The sequence below is a fragment of the Mastacembelus armatus genome, chromosome 18 (genome assembly GCF_900324485.2).
Source record: "Mastacembelus armatus chromosome 18, fMasArm1.2, whole genome shotgun sequence".
In the NCBI taxonomy this organism is placed as follows: domain Eukaryota; kingdom Metazoa; phylum Chordata; class Actinopteri; order Synbranchiformes; family Mastacembelidae; genus Mastacembelus; species Mastacembelus armatus.
Genome location: NC_046650.1, coordinates 8,397,313 through 8,413,307, shown reverse-complemented (window position 1 = coordinate 8,413,307; position 15,995 = coordinate 8,397,313). Strand labels below are relative to the sequence as shown.

General features: G+C 41.2%; 1 protein-coding gene across 1 annotated transcript in view; it reads left to right on the top strand.

The window, feature by feature from the left end:
* The first annotated feature begins 1,212 nt into the window (after window positions 1–1,212).
* Window positions 1,213–15,995, top strand: part of nhsl2 (NHS-like 2) — an 81,971-nt gene continuing 67,188 nt past the window's right edge. Inside the window, exon 1 of the mRNA XM_026328735.2 lies at window positions 1,213–1,546. Within this exon, the coding sequence (XP_026184520.1) occupies window positions 1,246–1,546 (301 nt within the window). The 5' untranslated portion in view covers window positions 1,213–1,245. The remainder of the gene's footprint in view (window positions 1,547–15,995) is intronic.

Sequence of the window (15,995 nt, the reverse complement as noted above, 5' to 3'; positions counted from 1 at the left end):
TTTCCCCCAAAGAGCTTAAAGCAGAAAAGATGACAAATGGCATATTTGTTATCTTGCAGCCAGATCTACAAAAACTAATTTAGAGTAAATGCACATATTTCAAGCATGGGTTTGATGTGTGTCTTGGAGGTTAATATTAGAGGCTTTGTGATTTAAGTCTGATCCTGTATGGAGTACAGGCTTGGACCTGATGGAAGTGGGGGAGGCTACAGTGATCCATGTTTTCTTGGGTCATTTCTGTTCCCTGAGTCTTCGTCTTCTTCATTTCCAGACAGAAAAGTACGCATAAGTGTGTGGACAGAAGAATGAGCACGCATTCACACAACGTGGGCGCGCACAGTTACGCGCAGGGTGCATGAAGGTTCATCCATCCACCGTCTTGCGCTCTCACCTTCTTCTCATTTCCCTCCTTCCTCCGGTTTTTCTCCACGTACTCTCCCCACTCATCTTCATCTTTCTTCTTCTCTTCATCTCCATCTCATTTCTTCTCTTCTTCCTCCTCCAGATGGGTTTCTTTCTCGGGAAACACCGGGCTGTTGCGCCCTGAGTATCGCGCAAAGTTGAACAAAATAAAATCTGATTCTGGGTCTGTTAATCTTCAAAATAAGAGCACATGTAGGGAAAAGTAAGCTAAGGTATCAGAATTGCTCCAAAAACACACATGCACAATATAAAATAGTGCAGTTGTTACACTAATACCGTGAAGCCACAAACGGACAGGTCCACTTGTGTTTCCAAAGTGACATCGAAAACATCGAAAACAAAGACAAGTCAATCACATCAATTTCAAAGTTTTTTTTTTTTTCTTACATTTTTTATTTATTAAGCACATTAGTACTAGTACATCAGTACTAGTCTATAACCGTATTCGCCAGTCTAGTGATAATGAGCTGATCAAATCCATTTTTGACGCTTTACTGGTTCGGATTAAACCTACGTGGGAAACTTTCGCCTTTAATTTTGAAAGTTTAAACCGGATGTAAAATGTGTTACACTGGGACTAATTTCACTTCAATCTTCAGAGCAGCTGAGTCTCTACACAGAAAAAAAGAAAAAGCTTGCTCGCAGTCAAAAACAATGAGGGCGCACGACGCGCACTCGCTCCAAGCCTCTCCAACATCAGCGGAGTTTTTCCTCCCGCAGGATCCATAGCATGCGTCTGCGCGCCAAACGGAGAGAGAAGGACCACAGGAATATAACTTGACTGATTGCGGAGTTTGTTATTTTTTTTTTTGAAGAGAAATCATGCCATTTTGCAAGCGGACCATACTTCCGAAAGATGTGTGCAAGCCCGACGGCAGGAGAGTCCAGGAGGCGCGTCCGCAGCGGCAGGCGGAGATTTTCGGGGACTTAGTGGACGTGAGCAGCTTTACCCTGTGCTCGGTGCTTCGGCAACTCTCGGATCTGTCCCGACACTCGGTGAGCATCTTGGAGGAGCTGGAGGAAGATCTGGTCTCCATCTGCCATCGGTCCGGCGCTTTGGAAAGCAGAGTGGTCCGACTGCAGAGGCACGTCGCGGAGCTGGTCAGCAAGCCCCCGCCTAGAAGTAAGAAGAAATTAAAAACCTGTTTCACTTTAAAAAAAAAAAAAACCCATTTGGTGTCACATTACGCAGCTTTGAGTGTGAAGGAGTTGACGCAGCTTTTTTTATTATTGGCATTAACACAGCGGAGTCAAACTTTGCTAAATAAGCCCAGATGATTATTATTTCTGAGAGATTTGTGGTTGTGTTGGAGGTTTTTGTTCATGACTCACCATGACTGCAAACAGTGAGAGGTCAGCACTGCACTATGCATGGACCATCTGAGATGTGTCCTGCATTCAGCTGCTGCAGGACATGTCACAGTTTAGTTTGCAAAATGACTTCATTTTGCTGAAAGTTGTTTATTTTATACCAAACCTGAATAAACTGCCAAGAGGGAAATGCAAAGAGGGTGGCTGAACATTTAAACCTGACAATAATAGATGTAGCAGTAATATTTATTTGTTTTGCAGTTTCAAACGTCAAAAAAAAAAAAAAAAAAAACTTGGGAGAACAGTAATGATATGCAATGTTTTATCCTTTCATGACCACAGACTTTTTAAGGCTTTTCTTTGACCTTAGTTCTTGGATGTGGAGGTTTACAAGATGTACCTGAAGGCAGCATGTAGTGGGTGTGAAGAGTGGAATGTGAACTCAGTGTAAACGCAGAGATGTCATGCCAGTTTTGTGTCTCTACCTGTCACTCTGGTCCCCTGTCCTCCTTCACTGCTCCTGCTTTGAGGTGTTTCTTTAATCTCTGTTGACATTGTCGTTGGCCTGTAGCAGGTGAATGTTATTGTTGCTTCATGTGGATGTCTGAATGATACATGTGCAGATTTTGACAGTAGGCTGCTGTTTTGGTGCTGATACTTTCTTTGAGGTTACCTGAGATCAGTGTGTTTTTGGGGACGTTTGGGTCCAAGTGTGATGTGGAAACCCCTAGTGCATACAAGCTGGAAGTGGACGTTTCTGTGGCTGGTGGATTTTGTTCTACTGCAAAGCCGCGTGTCTCGATTTGCCTTTGGTTCTCAAATGGGGAAACCAATGTGAAAATCTAGTGTAAATAAACTGATTTCTCTTCTCAGTTGCAATACTTTGAAAACTTTTCCCCTCATAATATAAAGAGTTTTCAAGGTTCCATATTTAATGATGCTCCTTTGCAGCCATATTAGTGTTTTAGAGTGAATTTTCCCTTTAATTTTACACTTGCATGGGTGTTTTTAATCAAAGTAACGAGCACTCACTTACCTCCATTACAAACCTCTTCCTGGCAACAGTTTCCATACTTTTAAGATGCAGCCCAGATGCATGATGGGATATTTGCACACAGTCTGCCAACTTATTTTACTCTGCAAACTGTGCACAAATGTGTCGCACACACTTTTCTCTGTTTGCTTTACTGCTCAAAAGAGAGCAAATGTATAAAGTAAGCCGACTGTGAACATGAGTTTGTGAAGCTGTCAGCTGTGCGTGTGTGTGCGTGTGTGTGTGTGTGTGTGCGTGTGCGTGTGCATGTGTGCATATACAGTATAAGAGAGAAAGTCCCTCCAAATACAGACCAGATGTAGAAGTGGAAAAGAGGAGAGGAAGAAAGATAAAGCAAAATGCAACTCGCGCATTAGTTTACTTTACACTAAGTGAAGTCACTGCTATGTTGGCCTGTGCATGTGTGAGAGAAACGAAGCACTTCTGTCAACTTGTTCATCTGTGTGAGATGCAAAGATCCTCACTCTCTACTTTCAAAATTCTGTGTGGGCTCTTACTGTATCACCAACACGTGGGCAGGAGCACGCGGCTACATAATCAATATAGCCGGCGTGGGCCTTCATCTCATCATCATCCTCTTCTTCACCTCCTTTTTCTTTCTCTCTCTCTGTTGGCTCTGTCTCAGGAAAGATGGAAAACAATGATCTGCCTTTGACAGAAAGAAAAACAAGGTAGAAACATTTGGGTTGTCCCCCTTTGCTGGTTGAAAAGCTCCGATTTAGTTTAATACTTTCAACCAATTTCTTATAAAATCCAGTTTCCACACTGTGATCACTTGACTCTGCAACAGAAAGTTTACACATTTACTATAGAAGTAATATAACATTTTGTCTGATTAATGCTACGTCCTTTATTTTATCCATATGGTGTGTTTGTTTTATATTTAATGCTAAAAGAAGAGGTGATGACATTTGTTTGGCAAGTATATGCAGTTTCACCTGTGGTGTCTGGCTGGAGCTGCTGGAGTGGAAACTAACCCTTGACTCCAATAGAGAGCCTGCTAACGTAAGCTTAAACGCATCCAGCATCCAGGAATGGGATTATACTGCACAGTGAAAGTGTTTGTCGTGAGAGGACCACAAAAAAATGCAGTCCCCACTTAGCCGTACATGCTTAGCGTGGAGCTGACACATACACTGTGTGGTGCATGTTTTATCGTTATTAGTTTTGGAAATACTGAAGAAAGTCAACATCATGTAAAGTCTGTATGTCCGGTATATCTCTCTCACCCATGCACCCAAGCTTGTGATTGAGATGGATTCATATGACAGTAGATTAAGTGCAGCTAAGACTGTAAGATCCCTAAAGATGAGAAAAACTTTCATTCTTTTCCCCCCATTCAAGGCCCAAAAAAAAAAAAAAAAAAAAAAATCTGTGGCTGTATGCATTGCCTTCAGTAACAACCGCTGACAATTCCCCCATCCACCTGCCAAAAAAAGTGAAACTCGGTCAGAGTTGCAAAGGGAAGGCTGCACTGAAACACATGTTCCAGGCCTGGATGAGGAGATTTTTTCCACCCGAGTTTACAGTTTGTACAGGAGTCAGATCTTTTGACCTCCTTCCAGGGCCTGGACACGCTGCAGGGATTGTAGCTGTCCACACAGGGCAGCGGGGGAAGAGTTAAACTGATTCAGAGGAAGAAGATGTCAGTTATCACTTTGGAAAGTTTGATACCGTGACAGTGAGTGTGCATGTTTGTGTCCTCTTCCTACTGGAAGCTGTCACTCAGAGGGGCCTGAACTTGAGGAGTTTGTCCTTTGCAGCTTTCTGCTTCTCACACACGCGTTATTTCCTGTCGTTCTTCTGTTGCCTGCTGTTGACCTGAAGTGGTGCAGGAGTATCCCAAGTATGTATGGAAACCAAAGCTTTGTATTTTCTTTTGGTGCCTTTTTCCAATGTGGGAAACCACATTCTTCCTTTGAGCCACACTGATTTTAGAGGCTGATTTAGCTGAAGTTAGTTGTAAGTGGTAAGTTTGTTTTAAAGGGTAAATCCACAGGAAACCACACGTGACAGAACTCTGCTTTCTGTGGTTTGAAATTAAGCATCTTTCACACATTTCTGGACATATCGCAGGTGCGTCAAAGGCAACGCACCTGCTATGACATCGCCGATTAGGGTGTGGCCTCAAGCGTAACCCTCACAGAGCAGTTGGATTATTTTTAATAGATTTTGATTTGAATGACTTCAACATTAAAAGGTTGTAAAGAACGTTTGCATGATTTATTCAGATCACATGAAGAATATATATGGTTTTATCCATATATCAAAAACAGTTTAGCCTGAATAAGGGATTGTTTTCTTTTCGCTGTCATTTACCTTCCGGCCAGCCAAGGTTCCCAGAATTTCCCCTGTTGGTGATCATCCGCCTGGTTTGTGTTGCCTGTCTGTGTTCGACCCCTGCACATTCCTGGCTGCGCCTCCTGTGTTCCCTGCTTGGGTTTGTGTGCACTCAGAATAAGCCCGTTTAGTACAGTTCACCGATCACTGCACCTTCCCGTCTTCCTGCATGTCTGTGTTTGGGTCCTCTCATTGGTTTAACGTGTCTCTCTGTTGTCTATTTTCTTTCTGAAGTGCAGGAGTGTCATAATTGTTTTAATTGTTTTATTTTAAATATTGCGATTGCTGCAAGAACAAGTGCAGTTTGAAAAATATGGGTTGGCGTTCAAAGCAAGGGTTTGCTTATAGGGTTGGCATTTTTTGTCCATGTTCATCACTCGAAGCTGTGATTGGTCAGCTGTAGAGACGTGCAGCCCTGATTTCACCGTGACACTTTAACTTGACTACTGTACAAAGTACTCAAGTACTTACAGTATATACTGTAACATTACTGCATGCACTGTAGTGCTCCTCTCTTCTGTTTTACCTGAATGCTGCAGAGCATAAAACTCTGCTAATGATGGTGCAGCAGGACAAGGTGTGTGAAGCAAACAGTTTCAGTTTTGTTTACACTGTTAGTTAATTCAGTCTTCACACTCCAACTTCAGCTCCAGCTGGTATAGAAGTATGTTTTTGTGTGCAGGCAGCGACAGCAGTGCTCACTTGTTTTGTTCTTTCACTGTGAACCATTGATTTTTTTCCAAAGCCTGTTATGAAAATCAAAGGGTTGATGAGGGGATGGGAATGGGACTTTAACTCCCCACTTTTTCTTTCTGCTTCCCCTCCTCTTCCTTCGTTCCCACGGGTGGACGTCAGCCTCATGACTCAATATTCCTCCCTGCTGGCCCCTCTGTAATTCCCCTTCTCTTCTTTCTTATATCTTTTCCTTTTCTCTCACTTCTCAGCCGGCTTTTAAAAAACAGTGCCACGCAAAAACCAAACTCGTGAGCTGAAGAACTAATTCAGGTTCTGACCCCAGAAAAGGATGCGCTCTGTGGCCATGGGCGACTTTGGACTTGTTTGCTTTGATTTTGATGTAATCCTACTGGTTTTTGTCACGGATGCAGGCACAACACACTTTCACTGTCAAAATATTCCCTTCTCCTCCTCCTCCCCCACCAGCGCTCTTCCTACAGAAAATGATTCAGAGAGCAGCAGCAGTACACGCAAACTTTCGCCACCACTCCAACACACTGCACAACACAGCTTTTTCGAATCTGTTTTAGATTTTAGTGAGATGTTGTCCTTTTTTGGCATTCTTACCTTCCTGCTGAATCTTTTTTGACATGTACAGTATCTGCTTCATTTGGAAACTGTTGATAGCTGATACTGAAGCAGGGTCTTGGAGCAAGACTTCAACGGCAAATAGTGTCCTCCTGCTGATGCTGTGTTTCTCGGCATATGAGGGACACCTGTGGATCTGTAGATGTGATATTTGACAGACGGTTTTCCAGCAGCAGTACTACAGTATTTAGTGTAAAATTACAGCCAAAAGGACTTAACATGAAACCTGACATGAGTCTAGTTGTTTCTTCTGTCTCAGTTTGGTCCAGAATGACACATGGATCTAATGATTTTTCTGTATCATCACATCCACATATGGAAGTTTGGAGAGTGTTGTGTGATTCAGTGGTAATTCTCAGAAAGCCTGCAAAATAAATCGCTGTTTGTGTGTGTGTATGTGTGTGTGTGTGTGTGTGTGTGTGTGTGAGTGTGTGTGAGAAACTATAGTGGATGCACAACATTGTAATGTTTATCTTGGAGCTGGAAGTGTTTTCACTGCTTTAGGTCTTCAAAAGTCAGCGTGTGTTTCTATAGTGCGTCTATGTGTGTGTGTGTGTGTGAGACATTTTTTGTTGTTGTGTTTGTGTGCCTGCAGTTATGTGTGTGTGTGTGTGTGTCATTAGTTAGCAAAGCTAGGATTAGGTGGAGCAACATTGATTACCCATGAAGAGAGAGAAAGCAGTGTGTGTTTGTGTGTAAGAATGAGGAAATGACCGTAGTAAAGTCAGAGAGACTGTGCTGTTGTTTCCAGAAAAAGAGATCCAGTTGATTCAGGTAAAAGTGGCCCCTTCCCTTTCAGACTCCTACATCCAAAAGGATAAAAGTTTTCCCTTGTCACCGCTGAACTTTTTTGTTCTTTTTGGGAGGCTCTCGGACACGTTGCCATGGAAACCACCTGGAGAGCCTGTACTATTGAAGTACAACCAGTGTATCAGTGTGTGTGTGTGTTTTTAATGTCCTGTCTCTTGGCCTCCCGTCACCCCGCTGTGAACTACATGTAGTTTTTCTTTTTCTAATATCGGCACAGATTTGTCAAACGGTGTGAAAGCAGCGACTGTGAAACAAGTCAACACACACACACAGATACAAACACTGCTGAGCTTTTAGTCTTGTTACCTGATTACGTTATCAAATATAAAAAGTATGAGACTTCTGTTAGATTTTAGTTTAATTTGAATGAGTTGGACATAATTTGAAATGGCTTTCATCTTGAGCAAATATTTATCCATCCATTATCTATACCTGCTTATTCCTATCCCAAATATTTATCTTTCACATATTTTTAAGTTTACATCTGATGAAGCTTGTTTCCATGAGACCTGCTCTTTTTATTGCCTGGGTAGGAGAAATACTTCAATCCCTTTATTTAGATAAAAGTAACAACACTAGAAAATAAATTTAATGCAATCACCTGCAAAATGAATCATAGTTGTTGATTATCTAATTACTTTGTAAACATGAACAAGAAAACAGACATTTAAAAAAAGGATACTTAAAATGTGTAGTTCAGCATATTGCGAAATTATATATTGTCTCTTTCTGAAATTTCTTATTTTTTTTCCATTTCTTTCTTCTGCGTGTGACTTTGACTCCGTCATTAGCTCTGACACACACTGTTTCAGGAGGAAAAAAAAAAAAAAAGAGTAGATGCTGTGAGTTAAAAAAGATTTTCTTTCTGCAGAAGAGCAGCAGGAAGAGTGATAGATCACTACAAAGATCCCAAATTCTCCAATTTCTCCACACTGAAAACTAACAAATACCACAGGAGTCCAGGCGGTTGAGTAACAGCAGTGATAAACTGCAGGAAGAGGCCCTGTGTGTGTGTGTGTGTGTGTGTGTGTGTGTGTGTGTGTAAAATGAAATACTGTTCATGTGCAGAACAGGATTCTTTGACTCTCTACTTTCTCTTCTGAGTCCAGCAAGTTCCCTACAAGTGTTTTTTATGTGTGTGCAGATTTTATGGGTTTCTGCTCATCTTTTCTCTTTTTCAATGTGTGCGTGCCTCTTACTATCTTGCTCTCTGCTGCACACACACACACGCTGTCTGTCTCTCTGTAGTGCTAACATGAGGACAAGGCATGAGGACAGTGTTTATGTTATCTCCCAGTGAACAGATTCCTATCATGGACGAAAGAGTGGAGGGAGAGGAAAGAGGGTCGGAGGATCCAGGCACTATTAAGGTTTTGGTGGTGGTTGTGTGTGTGTGTGTGTGTGTGTGTGTGTGTTTGTGTGTTTGTGAGGCATATGTAGAGTCTAAGAGTAACTGATCTTAGTGAACTCAAACAAACACAACAAAATCTGTTGCTGGATGTCCATGCAGTCTTGGTTTACAGATTTAGAACTCAATTACCCATGTTCCTTTGCTTTCTATTTCTATTAGAGCCAAATATAACCTGGAAAAAGAGATAACAGGAATGCATGGATCAAATTTAGTTTTTGCTCCAAAGCAGCTGATATGAGCTGTAGGTTCTGATCTGACCTTTGACCTTTAGCTCTGACCTCCAGAACACCATCAAGTCACATTGTATTTGTATGTGGTCCTAAAGGTGCAGTATATAACATTTTAACTAGCCTTTCTAAGAAGAATTATTGATAAAAATTAGATTTATTTTAATGTTAAGGTGACCCATAAGTATTGTACATCCATCAGAGTTTTAGTGTGTACGGGGAGGTTGCAAAGTTAAATCGACCTCGGAGCATAACTGTGACTGATAGCCGACCTGGGTGTGAGTGAGCTAACAGTTCGTATCATTTGTCCATGTGTCTACAGTGTGAGATGGTTTTATCAAGGTACTTCTGTGCAGAGCCTTTCTCTCGATGTCAACACCAAGATACTTTATGTTGGCCAAGGCCTGTGGTAACAGTGGACACAATCACTTCCAGATGACGGACCTCTGTGTGTGTGTGTGTGTGTGTGTGTGTGTGTGTGTGTGTGTTTAGGGCTTGCATGTGCGAATGAAAGAGAAGGGGACTATCAATTCATCATGGAGGAAGTTACCTGGCTCAAATGCAGGAGCCATACACATATACAGTTTCTCTAACTGTATATGTGTATATGCGTTCTTCTTTGTGTATGTCACCATCAACAACAAGAGGGCAAAGGACACAAATAAGGGAAATAAACAATCCTGTTAAGGAAAACAGGTGTACAACTTGACATATAGGACCAAAGAACAGCACCATTTTCTGGCATATAAACATTTAGTTGGGATAGTCATACTTTAGTTTGCCTGTTTCTTTGCAGCGTTAAGAACATCAGGGGAGAAGTTGAATTTACTTGTCTGGCACAGTTTTTTCGAAAACATTTTGGTCTTTTTAGTTTGTTCGTTTACATCCGCAAAGTCACGCATTAAGCCTCTGAGCTCACTAGCGACATCCACCGACTCTGCTAATGTGTGTGATAGTTTATGAGTTTAGTTTTGGATCAGAGAGTTGAACGTGAAAGACGAGCTGGTGGAGGCAGGTGGAGGAGGAGACGAGACCTGGCTGCATGCAGCGTCGTTGTGGGAAAGGTATTTGCGGCGGGCAGGCTGGACGAGCGATCTTCAGTAGGGGAGGGATTTAACAACTGAACACATGGACCCAGACACCCTGATGAGTTCTGTGTGTTTGTGCGCTCATACCTCCTGCTAACAGCGCGCTACCTGGCAGATATGAGGCTCTGCGGTTTGGATGTGGTGTGAATAAACAATGTGTGCGTTTGCAAACAACTCACAGACCTGCTGTATCGGCTGTTAACACCCTGTTGGTTGTGTTGGTTGGTGTCATTTGTGAGTCGTGCGTAGTATGAATTGTCATTTTTCTATTTTTCTATTCCCTCCAGAGATGTGCATCTGTTAGCTGATATCCTTTATATGTTATATTTTATATGCAGCTGCATTGTTTGAAGCTCTGACAATGGAGGACAGCGGTCCCCTTCCTAATCTACTAAGCTGTGATTGGTCAACTATTTCTCCAGATGGGGAACACAGCTGTCAGTGAGCACAATACCAGACCTGTTTGTGTAAAATTTAAGATCAGGCCTCTCCAGGGCGGCCTGACATCTAGATTTTTGTGGGGCAGTGCTGCAACCTAAGAGACCTACACGGTGAAACGTGCTTTTTAAAAGTAATGATTACAAAATGTCAAAAAGCCCAAAAAATGAGTCGTCGTCAGTATTAATGATATGTGTTGATAATATTGGAACTAGCAGTGCATGTAGGTGTGTTTGCTTGTGTGTTGTTTTGTTTGTTTGTTTGTTTATCTCCACCAGACTCTTTGTGTGTTTGTGTGTGAGCAGGGCTGACGCAGCAACAATCACAGCACAAACACACATTTGATACACCTATAGTCATATATATCTTCACCAATTACATATAAATGTAATATTCAGGATATTTGAAATTACATGCTGCCAACAGACTTGTGGGAACATACACACACACACACACACACTGTGGTGTTGGGTTATCATGTGAACTGTCACTGTTTGTAAAAAGAAAGCACGTGAGAGAGAGAGAGAGGGAGAGAGAGAGAGAGAGAGTGGGGCAGTGGGAGAGAAGGAGAGAAAGTGTAATCAAAAGGGGTGAGATGAGAGAGGGAGAGGGAGGACATCAGGAACCATAAGGCAAAAGGACGAGAAAAGGGAGAGGGTGAACGAGTGGGCAGATAGGAGCGTCTAATAAAAGTCAAATGAAATAGATACAGCAGATAGATAGAGCGGAAGGAGGTATGCGTTGGAAAAGGAGGCGATCGCCAGCACAGGGGAGGACGGTGGAGGATGAGGACGAGGAGAAGATGAACCCAGACTTCAGAGTGCATTTCTTTAAAGGTAGAGAGTGTGGATGTCTGTCCAGTCTTGATTTGTCTCATTTCCTTGAGAGCGTTGCCAAGAGACCAGTCAGCATGTCACTGTGTCGTCTTCTGTGTGTATTTGTGTTCGTATCTGTCTGCGGTCTAGTGGATAAATATAAGTTCGATACAGTCGCCGTCAGTGAGGGTGAGGGTTAAGACTTAGTTTTATGGTTACTGTTATGATTGATGATATCATGAGTATCCTCCTGAAAAGGAAATCAGAGCGAGATGCATCCTACAGTTGTAGCTGTGACATTATCCATCCATCCATCATCTGTATGCACTGGAAACTTTCATTGTAAAATTGTCTGTTTAGTCTGATGTTTTAGCTAAACCTTAATATTGGAGGCGTTACAGTTACCACAGGCTTCACATTGTTGCATATGAAGATAATTCTTTGCAGACAAACCTGCATTGCTAAGTTCAAAATGTGTCTTGATAAGTACAGGAATCTGCATAGACTGCATAATACATCATGTTCAATTATGGTATTATTGTTATTGTATTTTAACATGAAACAGAATCCAGGAAATCCAGTTGGAGTAAAAGGCCCTTGTCAGATGCCAAAACACTGCTCAGAGGTTTATAATACCCTGGCTGCAGTCATTTCATCCTCTATCATAACGATTATGAGATAAAGGGTAAAAATACACTATGCATGTTGAATAATCTACCAAGTATGTGTGTATGTATTTGATTAGACATCGCAATGTGTTGGTGGATGAACTGAGCCGTGTTGTTTTTCCCCCATTCTGTGTTGGGACCACCGAGGTTCAGTGGATTTAGTACGATCAATAGCATGATTACCTTTGCTGAGCACATTGTTATTGCTCACATCTGGATGATGTTGGTTTTGTATTTGCAAATGTTGATCAGATGAGTGATATCAGTTTGATTCAGACTTTTATGGATCTGTAATTTTTTTTCTTTATATTTTCATAAATTGGCCTCAGGACAGTTGTGTCACACTTAAGTGTTTTTCTTCTTTTTCTTTTTCTTTAGTTGCTTCTGCTTGTAAAAAATGTAAAATGAATTGTACCTTGTGTTTATAAACTTCTAAATCTACTGTGCAACAAAGAAGTCAATACTTATGCAAACAAACCTGTAAGACTGGTAATACTCTATACTTTGCACGCAGAGCTAAAATAAACAGATGTTTAATATGTGAATGTGTGACTCATTCCAAACAAATGGGCTTAAAGGCAGCTGATCAGGACAAATCTATGTGGACACATTTAGCCAAACCTCAAGCCTCTGCTGATCTCTGCAGCCCGCAGTGGTGACACAAACACACAAATGCTGGTTTGGCTCATTTTGCTATTAAACATCTGTTGCTCTTATTATGTAGCTGTTTTCCCATCTGCCAAGTGCATCGTACATCTTATTTCGCCGATGGTTCGTTGCATGTGGTTGTGGTCGGACACAGAACCTCTGGTAGTTTGCATCTAGAAATGTTATGAAAGTAGATTTTGTCTTGCAGCAATGCAGCGAGAACCACCAGTAAGTGTTGGTCTACATTATCAACCTGAGAAACTGAAAACGCACATTGGTACAGTTGCTGTTTCTTTGCTGTCACCAAGTAAAAGAGCCACTTTAGTTAGTGCTTATAGCATTACTTCTCTGGGTTTTGTCCTTTTTGAGAGGGAAAATTGAGTTAAATCTTTTGACCATGATGTTTTACGAGGATATAAAATGCTGCCCTGCTGCGTGAAAGGGAAATACAACAAGCTGGTGTTTGTTCCTGCCAGCCAGCCTCGGGCTAAAGGAGATTCTTCTTTGGAAACCAGCTCACATTGCAGGGCTGCACAGGGCACACACACGCAGACAGACCTGCTCCTGATCAGTTTATAATGTACCTAGAAATGTTTGCTGCCCTCAAGGAAAGTTCCCGAAATATTTCAAAGAGAGAGAAAGAAGACGGGCCTGACTCATCAGCTCTCCATCTGTCGCTCTGTTGGATCTTTTGTGCATCTGACTAGAGCTTCTCCCAAAGAAGCTGCTGTCTTACAGGCTGACATTTAAATGTGCCCGAAAGTTTTAAATGAGCTTATTTGTCCATGTCTTGCTAAAACTTCTGTTGTTGGAGGGAGCCTGAATAAAGGAGGAAACAACATGTTCTCAGAGGATTTTATGCCATTATGCTTTTGTAAGGCCAGGAATGACCCCAAGATGTCAGATGTGTCAGGATTTATCAAGAGGTCAAGTTCAACATTCACCTAAAAAGGGGATGAAGTTTTTATAATTGAAGTTAAACTGAAGGTCTTGAATTGAAGAAAGAGAAAGTTTCTGTCGACCAGTGTTTGGTGATATTCTGTGTGAACATGGAGAAGGAATGATTGTTCATATGTGCACCTGACTGGATTTCCTTATGTTTGTTGTGTCATTTCTGGTGTGAACACACAGAAAGCAGGACAAGGGAAGTCTGGTTGCGTTGTTCACACACACACACACACACACACACACACACACACACACACACACACACACACACACACACACACACACACACACACACACACACACACACACACAAAGCCTGGGGGGTCTTGAGCTGGAGGCAGAGCAGTAAAAAGAAAACAGACCTGACGTTTAGACCGAGTGTTGTGGTATCACAGGTTAAAATTACATTTCACTGATTTATATTTCTCCCAAAACACTGACTTAGGAGTTAATAAAAGTCAGTTGTGAATGTGGGTTATTTGCTTGTGTGTGTGTGTGTGTGTGTGTGTGTGTGTGTGTGTATATAAGGCTTAGTCTTGTGTTCCTGTCCTTCTCATTAATTTCCATCCTGTCATGTGACAGCAGTGGGTCCTGGGATTTTACACACAAACACATACACAACCCCCAATTAGTGTGATTGGACAGAATTTGTCTCCTAACTTGGTTTGACACAAACATTAAAGTTTATTCAACCATAAAGACCTTGGAGAGAGGAATTACGACACAAACGACCCTGACTCTAAAAGACTTGTTACAGTGCACGAGGTTTGAAAGACACTTATTGTATTCACTTATATTAAGGTCTTATTATTAAGTGTTTGTTTAACACTTAATGTACCAGGCAAAATAAGCATTTTGACTTTAGGCAGTTGTTCCCCACAGATTAAACCTCACGACGCTGTTTGTGCTAAAACCTAAACATTTAAGGAAGAAAACAACTATCACACACAGTCACTTTATTTTTTCTAACACTAATTTGGCTTTTTTCTAAATCCTCTGGTATGACCATGACATCAACACATGTCCATTGCTTAACGTGCATGGCTAGATCCTCTTAACGTTTCATCACAATGAGTCTTAAACTTATTGCCAACACAACATGCTTCTTTAAATCCACTTTGTAGAAGTTCACCTCTATTTACCTGTAAGAGACCCCAAGAAGGACCCCATGCCTGTTTTTACAGTACTGTAGAAACTGTAAAAAGAAAAAGCTTATAAAATAGCTGTTAATGTTATAAGAAGCCTGTTTGATTTTCTAAATGCAGATATCGGGTGTAATATAGTATTACAAATCTTGTTCTGAGACACCTTGACGCCTGTCTCCAGCCTTCAGGGCAGCTGCTGCCCCAGATAGCGACAGTCTTATCTTCAGTGTGTTGTTGAACAGAGAAGCACTTCAGTGTTAATTAAAGTGTTTCCCTCAGCTTGGTTTCATGTGACTCAGCAGATTTAGTTCATTTCAGTGTTGACCCCAGGCAGCCACACTTGGATATATTTGTCTCATTTACTCAGAGGAGATAACTTCATTAAAGGGCTCTGCTGTTTAGTTGCGTTCAGAGCTCTTTTGTAGCTTTATTTTCTGTATTGTCATCACCATCAGATGCCAATTGGAACAAAACGTTACAGACGGGGAACGTTTTATTTTTTCACTCCTGATGTGACACATTCATTTTCTCAGTGTGAACAATATGACATGTTTTCCACAGATTAAAGGAACACCCACAGGATTTTTCAGATGATCTTTGTTAAAAAAAAAAAAAAAAAAAAAAAAAAAAGTTAAGTGTCAAATTGTGTCATATTTATAATTGAGTGTTGTGCCAGTGACTGTATCCTTCTCAAATTGTCCCACCTTTATTTTTTTTTTTGATTAATCCAGATTGTTGGTTATTTAAATTGATGCCAATCCATTTTTTGTTGATTGACTAGTTATTTAATATATATATTTAAATTTTACATTAAAAATGCTTGTAATAACTTGTGGCCATGCTGATGTTACTAATCTAGGTTTTGTTTTACCTGCTGTTGGTTTTTGGAAAAACAGGATACATCTATTTTCATTCAATCCTCTGGTTGTTTACATCAACATTTCTGGGACAGGAAATGTGTTTGCGTTGGCATGTATTAGTCTGTCAGAACACATTTGAAAGTTGCAGTACATCTGGTGTAGAGTTTTCTAATTGCAAGTAAAAATTTCTTCCGCTGCCCCTCAATTGAGGGAATTTCTTCAGTTTTTTCCCCCTGGCAGTGTGTCTTTCTCTTTTCAGCTGTCAGATTTGCCTTGTTTGTCAAACTGTCAGTCTCATGAGATGCATTTAATGAAAAAGGGAAAACAAAAGAGACCCCGGTAATGGCAGGGGAACAATCAGAGATTTTAAAGGGAGGAGTGAAAGACAGTGGAAAAGACGGAAACAAAGAATGGATGGATGGAAAGGAAGTTGAAGTGTAAGTGACAAGTATTAAAGCTATAACAGAGAGGGGAAATGACAAGCAG